General features: G+C 34.9%; 1 protein-coding gene across 7 annotated transcripts in view; it reads left to right on the top strand.

Annotated features, from left to right (window-relative positions):
- The window catches only part of LOC134535833 (scaffold attachment factor B2-like), a 118169-nt gene that overhangs the window by 52796 nt on the left and 43840 nt on the right, over positions 1–21533 (top strand). For all 7 annotated transcript variants that reach the window (XM_063375154.1, XM_063375152.1, XM_063375150.1 and 4 more), the window contains 3 exons: positions 10880–11157; positions 11238–11371; positions 14397–14537. In XM_063375154.1, coding sequence (XP_063231224.1) covers positions 10880–11157; positions 11238–11371; positions 14397–14537 — 553 coding nt within the window. The remainder of the gene's footprint in view (positions 1–10879; positions 11158–11237; positions 11372–14396; positions 14538–21533) is intronic.

The following is a 21533-nucleotide window of genomic DNA, read 5'->3' as shown; positions in this document are numbered from 1 at the left end:
TTTACACGCCTAGGCTTAAATTATTACATGTTTAGAAATAAAAGCAACTTTTCATGTTATAAAATATGTATATTTTGCTATTTAAAATGTTCATTGCCTACTAGCTCCACGGTATTTTCTGGTTGTTTATGGTTGTTACGTGACGTAAATAGCGGGATTGATTCGATTTTTGAGACGTAATTCGCGGGAAAGTATTGTATTGGACTATATGGGAACCAAACGGGACCTGAAGAATATAGTGCAAATAACGGGAAAACGTAAATAACGGTAACGTAAATAAGGGGTTTCGCTGTATGTCAGCACACTAATAAGGCTTAATAAGTGTCTGTTCACAGCGACCATCTAGATGGCACACCCACCCTCATTTTGTAGTAACTGTGCCAGGTCAGGAATTTACCTTTTTTCCGTGGGCTAAAAAATGTAGTCTCTCGTCGCAAAGAAAAAATACCTTTGTTGCTTTTACACAAGCATTTATTCATACAACTAGCTGCAGTACCTGCCTTTGCCCGGGCTGAACACCGGGTGATATATTGTCCGCGAGTTACAGCAAAATGGATAGCGATATGTCCAGTGTGGTGGACATTAAGAAATGACACATAATTACTGTTTGTATATCTCTGACCTATGGTTTTCTGTTTACCCATGGCGATCGGTTGAAAGGTTTAGAAGTTGATGCGCTACAGCGCCATCTAGCGGCGAGTTACAAAAAAAAAATGGTTAGTATAAAAACCTTCTCCATAATAAAAACACTTCGATGAGCCAACTTTCATGGAGATCGGTCAAACGGTGTAAGAGTTTATCGATGTCATACATGCCAACATCCAATTATATATATTCTTATATTTCGAAATTTTGGGGCTTCCACTTTTGCGGAAAGTGGATGTTCAGGACCTCGAATGGTTTGGAACACTCCATCTCGAAAGAATAGATATTTGAAATTCCTGAAATTGTCGAAATTTTGGGGCTTTGTTCCCAGAGGGAGGTGGGGGGTTCGAGGACCCTGAATAGATCGAAAACACTTAAAATCGAAAGAGATAGGTTTTTAACATTTTTTAAACTTTCGAAATTTTGGGGCTTTAACCACCTGAGGGGGGGGGGGGGGGGTGATGGTGAGGACCCCGAATGGCTCGGAAGCACTCCAAATCGAAAGATATATAAAGGAATATAAGAATGTAGGCATTTACTGTACTCCTATCTACCATAATAACAATATTGACAAATAGAAAGCTTATTACCTACCTATGAATAATTATCTAAATAAATTAATAAATAACAGTATGTTTAAGAATTTACTTACATACATAATATTAAACTTCAAACTATACACACCAAAAAAAACTAAGGATGTTTGTGAAACTATTTTTTATTTGTAATAATGTTTAAAACATTTGTAGGATTTGTTTGTATGTAAAACTGTGGTGGCAATATTCCGCTTATCCAAAGGAGTATAGAAATTAATAGAGATATCACTCCCTGTACACACCACAAATCTTTGAATTAAGTAAAAAAAAAAACATAGTCCAAAATGAAACAAAAAGTATAAATAACAACTAATTTGACAAAAAAAAATACAACTGGAATGACAATGTTAACATCCGCCTGAAATTTAATAGAAGTAAGTAAGAATATATATATATATATATATATATATATATATATATATATATATATATATATATATATATATATATATATATATATTCTTACCTACTTACTCATTCCAGTTGTATTTTTTTTTGTCAAATTAGTTGTTATTTATACTTTTTGTTTCATTTTGGACTATGTTTTTTTTTTTACTTAATTCAAAGATTTGTGGTGTGTACAGGGAGTGATATCTCTATTAATTCAAAGATTTGTGGTGTGTACAGTGAGTGATATCTCTATTAATTTCTATACTCCTATATATATATATATAAGAAATTAAATCAAGTTAAAACATACATAAATAAAATTATCTCACACTCAACCAAACATAATGTTTAATATGAAATAAAGGAAGATGGCAGTTACACGTAACTATTCTTATTAATAAAAAAAATTAACTTTCCTGAAATAGTAAAATTCAAAATTTTCAACAATATATTACATAATTGATAAATATTTCTGGTCTTCGGTCTCAGCAGCCCTAAGACTCTTGACGCTCAGCAGATAAATTATAAACACTAAACCAAACTCCTTGCAAATAAGTAGGTACTGTAAAAAAAATAACAATATTGACAAATAGAATGAATAAATTTCGAAGAAATTTATAAGTTTAAGAATTTATGTACCTACATAATATTAAACTTGAAACTATCCACACAATAAAAACCTAAGAATGTTAGTGAAACTATTTTTTTTATTTGTCATAATACCTAAAATACGTATGTTTCCAAAATGAAACAAAGTATAAATAATGACCAATTTTACAAAAAAAAAAAATTGTACAACTCGAATGACATTGAAAACATACACGTGAAATTTAAAAGAATTATGAGTGCCCTAGGTAGGGAGAAAAAAATATATATAGAAGAAATTAAATATAAAAAATGAGTGTGTGTACTTAGGTACGCGCATGAGAAGTTATACTTCTTTGGCATCATTAAAAAATAGTTTTTAATTGCATGCAAAAATATTGCGTGGAGTCCCTCCACGTGGAAGAAGTGATACTTGTAATGTGGAAATGAAAATAGGAATGGGTAGAAATTGATTTTTAGTGAAATCATATTGTATCAAATCGAACTCAAAAATAAAGGAAATAAATTTGTAACGATTCATAGATTGATCTTCAGAGAGAGCGAGACACCTATTGAATGTCTATAAAACTAACTTTTTTATGAGAGCAGATTTTCATGAAATAAATCATGAAATCATTCAACGATAAAAGCTGTTTATTTAACTAAGCGGACGGGTTCGCCCCAAGGAGAAAATTGACGCGGCGAGTTTTCGTGGACATAGAGAAATGACACACACTCACTATTTATGTGTCTAATGAAACATTATTTTTTTCTGCAATTTAAATTGTAATATACAAAAATGGTATTGAAAATTGAAACAAATATGGCGACACTACAATCTGTCAAGATCTTTATTTTTTTCTTACTCTTTACTTAGTTCCTTACAATAGAAAAACGTAACATAATGGCTTGAAAGCTATTGCTCGGCAGACATAGAGGAATGACACTAACAGTTTGTATATCTATGACACACATTACATAAAATTAAGATATATTTTTTTAACCCGTTTAAAATTTATTTTTTTAGACAAAAGATAGCCTATGTCCATCCCCAGGATATAATCTATCTCCTTGCCAAATTTCATTACTATCCATTCAGCCGTTCAGTCGGGAAAAGGTAACAAACAGACAGACAGACAGACAGAGTTACTTTCGCATTTATAATATTAGTAAGGATACTATGCCTACTTGCTTTAGTGTCCTTTGTGTTTTTGCCTTGTTGATTTTATCACCTTTGGAATAAGTTTTAAATTTCTGCAGGACAGATTGTAATGAACTGCTGGCATTTGTTTTTCTTTAAACTGAAACTGCTTCTCCTAGTGAGACACTTGGCTATTTTTCCCCTCTTACTTCCAACCTGGTGCCTTTTTATGAGAGATAAAGCACTTTTAACAAAGGTAAATCCTTGTACTTAAACTGTTTTAGGGCGCGGTTACACGGGACCCTGAACTACTTCAGGTGAACATGTTTAAGTAAACACGTTTACAAACGCGAAAGTGTACGGTTACACGGTAGTTGCTGAAAAGTGTGTTTAGCTCTAAAACCGATTGTCTACTGTCAACGAATGACTGTGTTGTTGATCTCTATTTTGTAATTGTATCCAGAAAACGCGGGATTTTCTCACTTGTTTATACAGCATTATCAGCAGAAATGGAATGTGTTTTCATATTGCTCAATATTTTTTTTTACAAATCGGGAATTCAAAAAACATGCACAGTACAATTTTTAAACTTATTTATTATTATTTTTTGAGCGAGAGTGCCTATCTCAGTTTTAAGAAAATTAAGGTCAGGATCAATTAAAAAATATATATATATATAATTATCTGTTGATTTTTTTGTTGCATTCGGTAAAATATTACTCGAACTTGTGCCAGAAACACTTTCCATCTTGAATTTCTGCAAAAGACTGTTTATATTCTAAACAGCCAATCAGAGGCTAATGTAGAAGATATGTCGATCTGAACTACTTTGCCAACCTGTTTAATTTAAATGGGAAATGGCCTCGAACGAAACATGTTCAGACTGTGTGTAACCGCACTCAACAGCTGAACATGTTCACCTGAAGTAGTTCAGACTCCCGTGTAACCGCGCCCTTAGTTATCTAACTTAGCTTTTTAAAATTAAGCTTAATTTGTAAGATATACATATACAAGAGTAATGCACTAACAAGTACACATAAAATTGTAGAGTTCATTTAAGCTGTAAATACGAAAAGAGAAGAGAGACAAATTTTGTATTTACTTGGTACAGAATACTTGGATGTTTAAAGTAGGCAAAAAATTTCCTGGCATAGTGTATTCCAAATTAGCACAACATCCTGTTTTCAGTCCTTTTTAAAATATGCATAGTTATAGGCCATCGTTATGGGCTCACCTTTCTATTGTTAATCTTCCTATTGCAATGTAATCTTTGTTTTTACAATAATTTCAACTTTTTATTTACTAATGTTCGCAGTTGAATAACTTGCTAAATGTTTTCCCACATTGTTGTCATTTAGTGTGTGGTATGCAATTAGAGTGGATAAAGCATCTATTAAAGCATTCAAATATGTATAAATGAAATTTTTGTGATTTATAATATTTCAGTAATTTTCAATGTCTTCTTCAGCAAAAATTTATGTGCAATATGTGTGGATAAGAATGAATATTGTCTAAAATCAATTAAATTTGGACCACTATCCCATACCTAAGGTTAATGGCATTGCAAATTTCATATATGTTATGATTGTAAAACTTTGAGATATGTACATTAAAAATGTTAAGAAACCCGTTATTTGTCCATAGCAAAAGCTTGCATTAAAACACAGCATGTGTGTAGTCAAGTCGCACAGCACAGGCTTCAACTATCGCTATTTTCATGGTAATATTAATTTTTCTTATATGCTAATATGCACTAGGCTCACATTTTTTTAATGATTGAATCTAATAAGTTTGCACTTGCTGGCCGCGAGTGGCACTGCCTTGCCTTGCGCCAGGGTGGCTCCAGGGACAATAGCGCCTCGCCTACTACGAGTACCGGGGCAGGGAGTGGTGTTTATAATAATTTTGCATGGAAGTCTAGCCATGTTCATCAAATGTATTGTACTGCAGCTGTGCAAATTACTAACCTACGTGATTATAGTAGTGCAGGCCTGCCACCAAATTATGTTCTAAATCCTCTTTACAGCATTTAAAAATCTTGTAAAATATATAGCCTTAATTGACATAATTTATTTTTCACTGTCAATTTAAATATACATTGCATTCCAAAACATAATTTAAAAAAAAATCAAATGAATGTAAAAAATTAAGATTTTCCACTTGCATTACAAAACTAATAGTTGGTATCACATTAAAATGAAAAGTAATTTAAAAAATTTCTCTTCAGTATAGGCTTTGGTGCTTTTCTTATTTACAAACTATAAATACATCCACACAACTGAAGTTATTTACAAGTTTAAAAAACAAATGTATTTCACATAAACTAGCTACTTTTTCATGTTCTGTGCTCTTTTCCGCATCTCGTCAGTGGGCTTGAAAGCCAGACCTGCAGATTTTCTCATTCTGCAATGCAACAGCACATTTAACATTGGTGATTCCATTGATGATCTGTGAGCAGTTTTAACCATCTTTTATCAGCGCAGGCCACTGCTCTGACAAGCGCTCCACACACTGTAGGAGAGCCAGCCATCTTGTGAAACAAGGTTGAAGAATGTTGTGTGTCTCCATTTCCAACATTTCCTGAATATCCTTGAATTCATATTTTTGCTTTCCTGAGGTTTTGAAGTGCACATAGACATCTTTAGATAACTGTTCACACACGTCTGGTAGCTCACTGCAGGCATGAGATGCTGCTAGGTGAGCCACGTGGCATGTGCAATACAAGAACCATACATTGCCTTGTTGTTGCTTTACCCTGAATAGCATTGAATTGAATTCTCCAACCATCGCCTTTGCTTCATCAGATGACATACTTAAACAATTTTTCCAGGGAATAACTTCCTCTTCAAATGAGGAGCTCACCAAAGCAAAGAGATTTTCTCCGGTTGCAGCACCACTCAAAGCCATTACTTTGTACAGATGAGTTTCAACAATCTCTTAAGAACCTTGCTAACACTACAACCTGGCTAGTGACTAACATCAGTTGATTCATCAATCATCAGTGTGAAAAGTTGTGTTTTCATTGCATAGGAATCATAATCTGCAGCTGATGTACCCAAAGATTGAATAATTATCTGGCTAGTTTTAGTGCGAGAACAATGAAAGTTTCTTGCAATTTCGCTATTTGGAAACATTTTCGGGACTAGTTTCGTGAATTTTATCACTGAGTTTCACAGATAAATTGTTTTCACAAACAAAATTTGCCCATAACAGGTCCACATCAATTATTTTGTTTGGTTTGGTTACAAAACTCATTAAAGAACAACTCTGATCAGCATCTCTTTGGTTTTTCGCATGAACTTGTGTATTTTCGTGCCGCTGAAGATCCTTAAAGCAGCCCTTTGTTACGTTCAGTTCCGAGTTGCAAGTCGAACAAACTGCGGAAAATTCCGTTTTGCCACGCCTCAGCCATTTCAGTTCTTGCTCCCATTCTTTACGATAACGCTGTTTATAAAGTGACCTGTCTGGCGAAGCCTTTCGTTTTTTCTCCATCACAATCAGCTAAGCCCAAAACTACTACTAAAATCACGTAAGAAGTTTGTAAACAAATGCCGCAACTAAAACATTGAAATGGCAAAAAAATCCAATGTTTACTGACGCCATGACACTTCTTAGCGTTTAACTCAACAAACCAAAAATATTTTCCCCGAAACCATTGATATTGTACTTCATGAAACGAAATGTGGGATTATATGTTTTTGGTTTGTGGTTAAACGATTGGAAATTCAATGGCGCTACACCTAATGTGAGTGTTTGCTTTACTGTTGGACGCTTGTATGGTTTTACAACTTCAAATAGCTAGTTGAATGTAAATATTTACACGAACAAAATTCAAATATGAAAATATCGCGAAGCGTCGTAAATATCCGTGAATGTCGCTGTTTATCCGTTAGTCTGTTTTAAGCTTCAAATATCCGTGAAAATGGATAAAATCCGTAAAAACGGTAGGCATGTTGTAGTGTGTCTTATGAAAATAGTACACTACTCTTAAAAATTGTTTTTTGCTTGAATTTAAATTACATTTTATTCTCAGTTGGTATTAGTGTCAATTTATTATATTTTTACCTCTAATTGTTGACCAATGCAATTAGTTTAATAGCGTGTGGCCATGCTTAATGCCATATTTATAATCCTTTTGTATTTTTTGTTGGAAGGACTTTTTGGTATCAATTTTCACAATAGTGGTACGTTGCACCACATAACTTTTTCTTGGAAATTACAGGCACAAATTATTTTCATAGCATTCAAGTAATTGCTCTGGTTAGATCTACTTGTAACCAAATTCTCTGGCGTCAAGGCCGTAAGTAGAAGTCAACAAAAGGCAGAAAAACCTCTGCAGCCCTACTGTAACCGGGCGGACATGTGATGAGCATGTAGAGAAAGGGGAGAGGATTATTCAAACAGCTGCTTCCTGACTGATTACATCACAGATGTCTGGTGGTCAGAGGCGTTTAAGTGTTAACAATAAAACATTTTGGCAGAATGAAAGAGAAGGTAAAGGGAAATAATGTGAATTAAATTAAACTAAGGAAAAACGGTGAGCTTTATTCTCTAGAAGAATTGGTCCTAAAATTAATCAAGTTATTTAAGGCTTTGCAAGAAGACAACAATGTAAACTGCAGATAATCATTGAGAAATTAGTTGCTGGAGTTTCGCTGTACAAATGTCAAAGTGAAGAGAAATATTTTGGATGAAAAGACTGGTTTGTTTGCTTGGAGAGGGTGTTCTAACAAATACATAAATTTCGTAAGACTTGGGGAACTGTTATTGATGTTGAAAAAATGAAATTCAGATTACAAAAAGTGAAATTTATTGTCAGCACTGCAATACTGAAAAAGCATTACAAAATCCATTGGGACAAGTACGCAATTATTGTGCTTGCATATGGAGAAAAGGGCTATGTTCTGAATGGATTATAATATACTACGTGTGTGTATTTTATTGAATGTGTGTAAGACTGTACCACAAAAGTCATGTTAATAACAATAACACAACAGAACTATAAAATAATCAACAAAATAAAAACTTCATCTGGCGTTTATTCAATAAACTTGAGCGAACACCGTATAGCAATACATTATTTTAGTACTCTTTTACATTAGATAGGGTAACTGATTTACTATTCTTCACTTTCAATAAGTAGTCTTAATGTATCTATGGTTGATTCGAACGGTTCTTTGTGGTTGATCAGCTCTGAGAAGATATGAGTATTCAGTATAATTCATGACATAGGATTCAAGTAAAGGAATATAATGTTAAAATAACTTTAATTTATTTATCCACAAACTGAACTTAGTGTACAGTAGAACTGGATCGCCGGGTGTGAAACATTAAGTTTAATTAAATCAAAGTAGTAGCAAATGGTGAAACCAAATGTGTGAATTTTCGCTATGATTGAACCTCAAATATTAACATATCTTGTTTGTAACCATTGGAATTATACATATCCTTTTTTTAACATAAAGACTTCTCATCAACAGAATTAGTTAATTGTAGCTTAAGCAGAATTGGATGGCTGGTGCAAAATGGTAGCAGAACAGTTTATTACGTTAAAGGAAAATTAATATTATATCTTCATACTCTTACTTGATATACACCACCATACTTCTGCGGTGGCTTTGTCTCTCGACCTGAAGAACCTCGTAGACATGTAGTGGCTGGAACCAGGACCTTTGGTCAGCCGAAGTGAAGACTGGGTTGTAATCTGCATGGCCCCGCGTCAATTCTGGGAACAGCAATCGTCCTTCCATGAAGAGACAGTACTGTAGATCTTCGTCAAAACAATGTGTTATCCCCATCAGACTCACGATATAAGGGTTCAGCTTCTTGTCATCTTTATTCCAGGAACCTTCTTGCTTCAAAATGATAACTTTCTAGTTTCTTCGAAGTTTTGTGTGGTCTTTGGTTGTCTTACAGTTTGCAGGAACATTGGATGTTCGACATGTAATGTTATAATTTGGCCGACGCGTTATTCTTCAATTCCTGCATAAAATTAGTTAATTAACTAAATCTTACATTTGCAACCATATATTCAAAATCTTGATATTAGTTTTTACTAATTATTACCATTCTGGAGGTAAAACTAATATTTTCACGTAACTTTCGCATATGAATGCTGGATCATCAAAATATAACTTTTTGTCTCTTGTAAGTTCCTATTCAGACTATCGTCTATTCGAAGGTTTGGATGTTGATTGTCCCGAACAATGAAACTTCTCACCTCTTGTAAAACATAAGTTGATCAATCACCATTATCATTATAACTTTGTATCAGTTCACAAATTTACATAATCTGTTCAATGTTGTGATTTGTGGTTTTTTATACTTGAACACGTGTGTTAAATATCGATGCAGTTAATTTTTTTAATCTGTGCCATCAATTATATTTTGTCAATAATAGTTTCTCAATTTATGAATATCTTAAAGTGTTTTTAGATAGTTTCAAGTTGTCATTATATGAAATATTAAAAAAAAAAATTACATGAAACCCTGCAGGGCATGAGTATTGTTTTGACGGCAATCTTAAAAATACTCAGACTTCCTAAATTAAAATGCATGATCAAATTAATTCCTGGGTTATGACATTGCTGCTCATGTAATACTGACTGAAGTGCAATGGTTATTTTCCACCCTCTCCTGGCTTACTGCAGGAGGGGAAGGTAGTCACTACGCACTACAAGATCTCGGAAGGCTCGTTCGTTTCTTGTCACATTCTAATGTGTGTGTGTATTTCTCTTAAATACCATGTTTGGTTTTTTTTATGTTGGCATTCAAATGAAACTCATTGTCCTAATGCATGCAAATTTTGGAACAGGATTTATGGGTGGGAAAAGAAACTAATTATCATTCTGTTTTTTTTTAAAGTATGAATTAAAATAAAAGTTTGTGTTATTCATTCCATGAATATACACAGTATTACTCAAAAGTTGATCCACAATAATCCAGGAATGGTAAATAAACATGATGTGACTGGTGCCTGGATACGTAAAAAATAGGCTATTAGACGTTGCACTGCACTTACGATGGCTGCCCGTTGGAAGAAACCTGATCAACAGGTTCAGGAACACACTTGAATAATCGTCTTCTTTCTGTCTGACTCCCGTCTGCTTCCTGTTCAGTCACTCAGATCTCTGCATTCAGTTTGCAACATGGCAATATGAACAGTTCAAAGAAAATAAGATTCTTCATAATGAATACGTCCACATCAGCATATTGCCTAATCATCATGCACGACCATCAATTATTGCTTTCCTTGGGACACTAAATAGTGTGTGTTAAAGAGGAGATATCGTGACTTTTTTAAACCTTAGTTAAAATACTCCTTTTCTGATATATTTTGGTTTGACAGACATGACAAACGTGAGGAAGAAAATTGAAATGTAACCAGATTATTCTTGAGATCTTAATTTTCTATCCATTTTTAGATGCTTATGACATTTATTGTAACTTAAAAAGTAGTGTTCTGATAAAAAAAAATATAAGTTTTACCTTTACCCTTTGTGTGATGAATTTCTTTCTGTAGCTCTTAAAGATGAAACCAAACAAGAGGTGAAGCCTGCTGTGAAAGTGGAATCTAAGAACGAGGCGGTGAGTGAAGACAAAACGGCCGCCGTCAAGGAAGAGGAGAAGACGCTTGCAGAGAAGCGAGAAGCTTCTCGGGAGCGCAAGGAAAGGGAGAGGCGTCGCAGTGCTGGCAGCAGCCACCACTCTCGTCACCAGAGCACCAGCCCTCACCGCGGCCCCGCCCACCACGCGTCTCCCATCCGGCGGCCGGGCGTCCTCACCTTCGCACAGATACGGGTCAGTTGTGGGCGCCTCTTGTTCCGCATCCCCGGTGCACGTGCTTGCGCCAGAGGAGTGATGGTCGGTTGTGTCTGCAGGAAGCACGGGAGCGACAGAGGTTGCGAGAGCGCGAGCGAGAGTTGCGAGAAGAGGAGAGGCGGCGAAGGGAAGAGTTTAACAGACAGAGAGAGATTGAGCGTCGCAATAAGGAGGAGGCTATGAGGCTGGAAAGGTGTGTGAATTCTTTGCCCAGTTGTTTTGGGTTCTGTTGTATGTTCTATATGATTCTTTTATGTCTTAAATGCTGGGTATTATTTGAAGATGTGTTCTACATATAACAAATTTTTATACTTTGTGGAAACTTACAAAAGTTAACATTATTTGTAATGTTTTTATTTGCTGTCCACAACTTTGTATTTTGAGCAATTTTTTGTTTTAATAATTTTTACATTGGAATTTCAAAAATTGGTGAAATTTTTTAACATTAAAGGCTTTAAATTACAAAAATTAGCTAACAATATGGTCAGTAATTTTGCTGTCGTGAAGTATCTGCTAGAAAATAGCGCAAATACTACAATTACAGCTATTGACACATAATGCACTACAAACCTTTATCTTTGAGATGAATAATACAACTAAGAATTAATTTATTCAATAATAAATATAAGTAACAATGAATTAAATCTTTACTAGTTGTTTTTATCCGATTTTTTTGGGGAATGGCTTGTGTATTGATGGTATGTATAGTCGAACCTAATTAATACGAATCCACTTACTACTAAATTCCCAATACCATTAATACAATATACAAGTAATATGAATTACGAAGTAGGTTTGATCCATGAAATTGCTGTTTACATTTATTAGTTGAGGGTAAATAAGAATTTCACTGCCGAATTTTAAAAGCAATCTTTTTTTTTTCATCACCAAATAAACAAACTTTTCTTCAAAGATGTATCCTACAGCGGAAAATGTTTGAAATACAGAATGAAAATTGTAACTCTCTTAGAGATGTTTGTAACTAAACTAGAAAAGACACCATTTTGTAAACTGAAAACTAAAAGGGAGATACTCTATATTTATTTATATTATTCGTCTGAAGTGTACAAATAAAGAACGTTAGATGAATTATGGTTAAAAGTTCTTGTATTTTCTTTATTCTTTTTTTACCTCATATGGGTCATAACCTGAATTTTTTTAGTTTGTGTTTCGTAAAAAGACTTCAAAATGTATACGTAATGACATTACACTGCAAGTTAAACCTAACATTATCAAAGAAGTTGTCAATGTAGAAAAAACAAAAACTGAAATCACTAGAGAGTTCAAAATCCCGCAGTTGTCCTTGTGGACAAAATTAAAAAAAAATAGTGAAAAGATTTAATTGGCTTTTATGAGTTAACGCAGATTAACTTGAAAAAGAATGCAAGGTATAAAACATGAAGAAATGGAAGTTACCTTTTTGCAGTGGTATCAAGAAATGTATGCAGTAAACTTTCTAATTTCTGGACCTATGATGCAGAAGAAAGCAGATTACTTAGCATTTATGTTAGGGATTTCTGACTAAGTTCAGCAGTGGTTGGCTTCAAAGGTTTAAGCATTTGCAACAGTCTTGTTGGCAAAACAATATGTGGGGAGTCGGCAGCAATTGGTTACAGTCTGTTCAGCCAATACTTGATTACTACCATCAAGATATATTCAACATGAATGAGGCAGGTGTTTTCTTCAACTTGTTAGCAAACTAGACATTGGCTGTAAAGGGTGAAATTTGCTATGGAGGGAAACTCAGCAAAGAATATGTAAATGCTTTGTTGTGCTGTAACCAATGTGGCTAAACTAAACGTCTTCCTCTTATTGAAAAAATCCAAAATCCACAGAGTTTTAAGAATATCAGCAATCTCCCATGTGACAATGAAGCCAACTCAGCTGCTTGTGAAACCATCTCAATTTTTCAGAAAGGTTAATTAAATTTGAAAGAAGAATGGCTTATAAAAACAGGAAAATATTACAGCTGCTAGACAGGTGTGCCACCTTACTCTTCAAGACCTGGGCTGTCACATGTGACATTGATGTACCTCCCAGCCAGCACAACAATTTTCCTGTAACGTTTGGATCGGGGGATTATCCAGAACATTAACAAAAACTACAGGACTCATCTCACTTCTTGATTCGTCAGATGGAGTCAAAAAATGAGGCAAACTTGATGTGGAATGTTTCGGATGCAATGAAAAACATTTTAACGGCATGGGATGCAGTTACACTATTTGCCATTTCAATTGCTTCAGGAAAGCTGGTAATGGCTCCAATGAAATTCAGGCTCAATAAGAGAGAGAGGTTTACATTGTGGAAGAATGGGACCAACTTGAGAATAATCTACAATTTCAGAAGCCATTTAGTAAGTTTGTGGGAGTTGATGACCATTATCAAGTAAGAAGGATGCCAACAGTGCTTTAGCCACATTGGAAAATGTACTTTCAAATATTGTTGTTGGCACTGAAACACTTCTGGCCTTTGAAAAACTTTGTTATGCACTAAACAATGCTTATAAAAATAGTGCAAACCTGAAATGACACTTTTTTAAAAATGATTTGAACAGAAAATGTTTTTCTAATTAAGTACTATGTAACTTTGTAAGTTTTTTAAGTTTATGTTTTTATCATGGGGTTCTTCTGTAGGCACTTCATTAAGTATGTTTTGTACAGTGTTTACATGTAGTGAAGCCAGCGTATATTAGCAACAATGAAAATAATTTTTGTTATGGTTGTAATTTTAGGCATTAGAAGTTAAATTAATTTTTTTATATTAATGTTTTCCCAGTTGTTTGGTTAATAATACAAACCTCGTTATTACAAAGTACTAAAATTATGGTCCCTTCAGGTTTGTGATAATGGGGTTTGACTGTTACATACAGGAAATTAGGTACATATGTATTATATGAGTTTTAGAGTTTTCCCTCAATTTACACTTTCCTTCGAGTTAAAACTTTTTTTCTTTGTTTTCGTAAAAACGTTTATGAAAGGGGTTTTGTTGTATATGCATTATTTCATTCATACTTATCTCTCTCCTGTGTTTCTCATAATTTTCTAAACATCTTTGTTCTTGATTTATTGCCGACTTAAGCTTTTGAGAGTTTTTTTTTTTTTTTTTTAAATTAAAAACCTCAATCCCTCTGTTAATGTAAGTGCAGTACATATTTTGCCTGAAGAAGCTTCCTCTTTAGGAAGTGAACTACCAGGAACACAAGTGATGATGTGTCTCAGGGAGAAGGAGAAGTTGCGTCTGGAAAGGGAGCGGATTGAACGAGAGCGTGCTGAGCTGCTTCGCTTGGAGAGAGAGCGGCAGAAGTTGGAACGCGAGAAGCTGGAGCGTGAACGGGAAGAATTGAAACGGCAGCAGATGAGGTCAGTTGCTCCTTCAGTGCAAAGCACACTTTGTAGAGAATAAGTACTATAACAGCGAGTAACTAATATCTGATGGATCATAGATTTTTGTTTAATTTTATTGTGCTTTGAAAATTGTAAGGTGATACAGTAAGTCCTCGCATGCATGCATAATGGTTTTTGAAGGTTGGTACAATTGTTTGAGATAGTGTCAGCGTAATGTTTCTTCCATGCCCTGTGACAGAAAACAGCCAACTTGCCCCTTCCACGGGATTGTGCATCCTGTTGTTAAAATATAATCTGTGCATGTCTATCACATGCTTCCAGGATGGTGACATGCACAAGCCATTCTTTTCCAATAACAACAAAAATATTTTTTAGGCAATCATTACTCCTTTATTTTGTAGACACTTTGCATTTGCGGTGTTTTACCCCAATCAGTGTGTTTTATCGCATAATCGTCCCACCGTTATTTTCGGGTGTCAAAATTTGAATTGGGTTGGGGGGGGGGGGGGGGATTCTAATGAACGTCGCATGGTGTTTTTTGGTCCCACTGTTAGTCCGAGTGTTTTGGGTAGTTAGTAAACATGACATGATAAAGCATCGTGCAACAGCAGTTGATTTTTGAAGTTGCTATCAGGCAGTTTGGTAGTTATAATGGGAAAGTACAGTAACAGTAATTACAATGCAAGTTTAAATTCCTGCACAATAGTTTCCATTCCTATATGGTCAAATGTTTCGATCCCGCCATTTTCTTATTAAGATACGGTAAAACCTTTTTGTTGCGACCCCATTTATTGCGACCACCTTTCTATTACAACCCGATTTTGAGGAACCGTGAAAAATTGCTGAAAATCCGAAGAAAATCGGACAGAAAATAAGTTTCTTGTGGTGAGTAGTGTGTTACTGCGTTTCTCTTGCCGAGTGCTGTACTGCCGTAGGCAGCGCATATCTAAAAATAGATACCACTTTCTGTAGACCCTGTCAGCGCTTAACAACCCCATTTCACGTCCCTTTGCCGGCAGGGTGCAGATAAAGGTTTTTGTGGCAACGTGTTTACGTTTAGCTTTTTGCGAGTGTCTAGTGTGGTACGTCTCACCTCTCGCGGGAGCAATAATGAAGCGACCACGCATTGGACCGTTTTATGCTTTGTTTGGTGACAGGAGCTTGATTTTATTCGGTATATTCCTTTTCATAGGACCCTTGCTATTAAAATACATTTATATTTAAGTTTGAAAGCTTGCAAATTCCTTGCCAGAGATGACTGAACTCGAACTTGGTGTTAAAAGTGACATATTTTGACCCATCCCTCGCCACTTTAGTACCCCATTCATAATAGCCCAATTTTATGGGAGAAGGGAGGGTGAAAGGAGCATTTTCTCACTGAAGGTTTTTCAAAGGGGAGCAAAGTTGGGGTGTTATAATGGAGACACTAGATGGTTTGTGTGTCTGGGAGGGATGAGCTAGTCTTGAAGAATGTTAACGAGAGGGGAGGGAGGGGTGAGCTTATGCGTCATGAAGCCGCTGCCGCCAGTCAGCCGGGCGAGCTTAGTGTGCGCCCACCCGTGTTGCAGAACCTACAGCTGCCATATTTTCAAAGGAAATGTCCCATTATTTTTCTGTTATTCTTACATGAACATTATTGGAAGTATTAAAGCCGACACAAAAATACGCTGTGTGTTAAAATTAACAGATTTTAATGATCTTTCATTTCGTTTTTTTTTTTATATTTTTATTTTTTTCTGATTTTCACATTTTGGTCAAAATGTCCAATTTTTTGATGGTTCCCGAGAATGTATTAGTAAAATCACTGCTTCGTTTAATCCGGGGTTTGTGACATCGGGGTTCTAGTGTATTTAACTACGGAAAGCAGAAAATGTACAAGCAAACTAACACATATTTTCTTTAGAGGTGGCCTGTAGGGCGACGGACTTGTCATGAAGGTTGAAGTGGGTATAAAACAAAGCCGTCTAGCATTGTGTGTGACCGCATCCTGCCATTGTACAGCTGGTTAGCGAGTAGCGTTTTTGGAGGGTGAGGGGGGGGGGGTGAAATGAACTGAAAATTTCGGAAAACATCTATTACGACCCCCCCCCCCCCCCCCTCTATTACGGCCCTATTCCTGGGAACCGTGAGGGGTCGTTTCAGAGAGGTTTGACTGTACATATTATTTAATTCCAGGTAATAAGTTGCAAATAATTTTCTTTTCCCTTTCAAAACGATATATTTTAAATTTTTAATCTATTTTTTGTTCTAATATTACCACTTATTTATTTAACTGAAATACAAAGTTGTCTCGTGTAAGTTTTCTTTTAAAGATTTTTTCAAGCATTATAATCTTTATCTGTTTGTCTTTATCATGTCTGTGAATCGCTTATAAAAATATTGTCAACGCTAGTAAGTTGTCAATCTTTGTCATGTCTTTGAATCGCTTATAAAAATATAGTCAACGCTAGTTGGCATTATTCATGTTTGATTATGTTAATGCCTGTATAGAGTGTGAGCATGTAGTCAAATATCAATATTGATTGCTCGCCGATCACATGCAATGCGTGTGCTCTGTCTAGTGCCCAGTAAGCTACACTCTTTCATAGTTAGTGTGTACTAAGACAATAGTTCGCTCATGTTAGAGTTACAGTTTTTTTTATTTAAAGTTGAACAAAATATTTTTTGTTTGCATGGCTTATTAATTTTAATTGTTCGGCATGGTTTGGTATGCTCAACTTTTTAAATAAATGTATTTTCCATGATTAGGTTTGGTTTTTATTAGTGGTGCACCGATATGACTTTACCGATTACCGGTTCGATTACCGATTATGAGAGCAATAATCGGCAGATACCGATTCAGTTACCGATTATAATGAACAAATTTCTTTGAGTGTAATAATGCACACAAAAATTGTATTCCCATGTGAATTTAATAACAAGATTAGGTAAAATTGAGAATACAGTTATAATAACAGCATAAAAGTATATAAAATACACTATTAAGTCATTGCAAAGTGTAAATTAAATTAACTTCTATCTATATTTGTTATTGTAAACAACTTGAACTACAGTCTAATAATTGTAATTTACAATGGGTAAGCTTTTGTTGCGCAAAACTAGCATTATTATAGACTATCACATAAGGTTGCATCGAGAAATTACTGTTTAACAATGTAAACATGTTGCTTTATTTTGTTCACTTGAGTTTATAGAAAAATGTTTCCACACTTCACTTTTTTTTCTCCGTACTCGCCATCTCACTATAATTATAATAAAAAATGACTCAAAACCAATTCTAGCACATGTCATTTTTATTATGTTGACTGAATAAATCAAATTATAAATACGTTTTCACTTTTCACGTCACATATAAATAACATAACAACGGATATTGTTTCCAAAGATGCACATAACGAGTTTGTAAAACGCAGTGATAAACTGTAGAAGGTATCGGGACCATGATTTTTAACCGCTACTACGACTCGAAAAGATTGATTGTCATAGAATCCACTGCAACTGCTTGTGGTATTTTGATTGCGTGCCATCTATTTTACGTCTCTGGCTATAGGTAATGTACAAGGCCACTAAACAAAAATCAGAACAAAAGACGAAACGTAAATAAACGTGTAGGAAAAATGTATTTTTTATTGTTCGAGACAATGAGATTAAATATCTGTAATCATATGACGGAGTTAGATGAATTTTGTAATATAAACAAATATTAACGTATTCATCCGAAAATGTGTAACAAAATATTACACGGTAAAAACCTACCTAATTACGCCGGGACGTAGATAATCGGCAAAGTAATCGTTAAGATAATCGCCAATTACGATTAATCGGAAAGTACCAATAATCGCCGGTTACGATTCATCGGTATCCGCATCGGTGCACCACTAGTTTTTATAAAAAAAAGCTATACCTCAACAACAATGCTTTTTTTGCATAAAATTCACACTTTTTCACATTTTAGTATAAAATGTGCTACAATTGTGCAGTGACGCAGATAAACACGTCTTTAATAGAAAATTTACACATCAGACAATGTTATATTTCCATTAAATAAATAAGTGGTAATGTCCGAATTAATATTAGATTTCTAGTTTAAAATACATTGTTTTATACAGAAAAAATACCTACACAACACCCTCGAAACCTAATAGCGGGCCAAAAACATCTTTCAAATTTTGATGTCCTTAAATATTGGTGCGACAATTATGCGCGTGCGATGATTATGTGATAAAACAGGGTATTTAAAGGATTACAGTCAAACCTCATTAATACGAATCCGCTTAGTACGAAATTCCCGTTTATGCGAAGTACTTTCACAGTCCCGGAAAATAAAGTATGATTTCCTATGTTATTCAGTACTTTTAATACGAAATACAGTTAATATGAATTACGAAGTTGTTTTGATCCCTCAAGTAGCTGTTAACGTGTATAAGTAAACGGTTAATACGAATTTCACCGCCGAAGTCTAAAGTAAATCGTCTTCATAACCGTCATGTAAACAAACGTTTCTCCAAAGATACATGTATGTATCCTACAGCGCAAAATGGTCGAAAAACAAGTGAAAAGTTCAACTCTAGTGGCGATGTTAGTAACTAAACTAGAAAAGATGCCATGTTGTAAACGGAAAACGAAAAGGAAAGAACTCTATACCTTATTAATATTAGTCGTCGGAAGTGTACATACGTAGAAGTTTAAACAATCTATGGAAAAAAGTTCTGATATTTTCCATTGTTCACGCACGTGTATCTTAACCTCAATTTTGAGTGTTTGTTGTTTTGTAATATGACTGCGAAACGTAAACGCAACGAACTTACATTGCAAGTTAAAGTTAAAATTATCGAAGAAGTAGACAATGGAGAGAGAACGAAAACTGAAATTACGAGAGAATTTAACATCCCGCAATCGTCGTTTTCGACAATATTAAAAAATCGTGAAAAGATTGAATCGGCTTTTGCGAGTTCGTGCAGATTATCAAGAAAAAGAATGCGAGGCCCAAAACATCATGAAATGGAAGCTACATTTTTGCAGTGGTTTTAAGAAATAAGTGCAGCAAACTTGCCAATTTCTGGACCTATGATTCAGAAGAAGACAGACTACCTAGCATTGAGGTTAGGAATTTCAGACTTCAAGTTCAGCAATGGTTGGCTACAACGGTTTAAGGATCGCAACAATCTTGTTGGCAGAACTATGTGTAGGTAGTCGGCAGCAGTATATATGACCAAAGTTAAATGTGGTATACAATGCCTATAAGAAAAAGATAGTGCAAACCAGAATTGATGTTTTTTTTTAAACGAAATGTTTGAATTGAAAATGTGTCATGAATGCAAGTTTATTGAAGTTTGTATTATGATTTATTCTGTAAGTGTTGCATTGTGTTAGTTTTCTTCAGTGTTTACATATTGTCATGCATGTAGTGAAGCCAGCTTATACTACCAACGGTGTGTATAATTTTCTTTATACAGTAAAACACCGTTTTAACGAACTTCATTAGAGCGAACAATTCATTACTACGAACTATGCCTTTGGTCCCGTCAGACGTCCATATAACATAACGTAAAAAAATTTCACTAGTACGAATTTTCTCGTTCAAATTTTTTAAATATTCTATAAATATTCATTTGAACGAACACTTTTCTGCCCGGCACAGTAAACGACAAACGGATAAAATCGTCGCCATTCACCCACAAACTGCCATCTTATTTATTTTGATACGCGCCATAGATGACTGCAATAGCAGGGTGGCCACTCACCGGGAAAACCGGGAAAACCGGGATTTATCAGGGAAATCACGTTGATCGGGAATTATCAGGGAAATGTCAGGGAATTTTTTTAATAACCGGGAATTTTTTTGTGTCATGTATATTTCCCTGACAACCATTACGGATTTTCCGTAATTATTACGGATTTAACACAATATTACGGAATTACGGAACATCGCTGGTTTATTACGGAAACGAGGCTTTGTGCTGCGGGGTAACGGAAAAAAAAATTCCGTTTCTGGTGTGCGTGTTGGGAAGCCTACGATTCACACGTCCTTCTGGACATACCCGAATACTCACGTTGACAAGCCTTCTTTTCTTAAAATTAGCAAGAAGTAATAAAAAATACTTTAAAACATTGTGGATGGTTGGTTATATTAGGTAAGTATAGCTACATTAAAAAAACTGTAAAATCATTTTATGGTTGCTTAGCCAATAACTTTTTAATATGTAGCTATCCAGCGCTAGGAAACCGTTTACATGATTTCACAGTATTTTTAATGTAGCTATCCTAACCAAATCAACCATCCACAATGTTTTCAAGTATTTATAATGTAGCTAACAATACCTAATTGACCATTAGTTTTCATGAGTTGCATATTTATTTACAATAAACCAAAAAAAAAAACCGAAGATGCACGGGCGTTTGCCTCTCGTCTGTTGAAAGAATTATTGCCAACGTGAGTATTCGGGTATGTCCAGAAGGATGAGTGAATCGTAGGCTTCCCGTGCGGGTTTCGTGAACGCAGTTCGAATACATCACATGGTTGCGCAGATAACGGAACTGATAAATGTGCGCATGTACTGTCGAAATAAGTAGATTAATTGTTGTGTTTTGTAATAGAAATGGTACGGTAATACGTCCGTTGTACGATACAACTAGTACATATTCTCGGACTTTTCGTCTGTTAGCTACTTACATCACGATAATTTTTGTACGGTACTTTGGCTAACCTGTCTTGTGTTATTTACTTTGTTGAAAGCCATTTTTTTTACAAAGTGTTTTTGTCGTGTGTACAGACGTGAAACCTTTTTATGTCGTTCGATAGTGTTGTGTTCTTCAGTTCCGGTTGTAGAAATGAAGCGTGTGACAGAACAATGTGTATCTGAGTCAAAAAAAGAACGTTATTCTTCAGAACTTTCGACCAAACTATATAAAAGAATGGCCATGCTTGTCATCATAAATGTTGTGGAACGCCACGCTTTTTGTAATGTATGCACGTGTGACTTTTCGATTGCGCATGGTGGAAGGGATGAC

Source organism: Bacillus rossius, chromosome 10, assembly GCF_032445375.1.
Source record: "Bacillus rossius redtenbacheri isolate Brsri chromosome 10, Brsri_v3, whole genome shotgun sequence".
Taxonomy (NCBI): domain Eukaryota; kingdom Metazoa; phylum Arthropoda; class Insecta; order Phasmatodea; family Bacillidae; genus Bacillus; species Bacillus rossius.
This window is presented reverse-complemented; position numbering and strand designations above follow the sequence as displayed.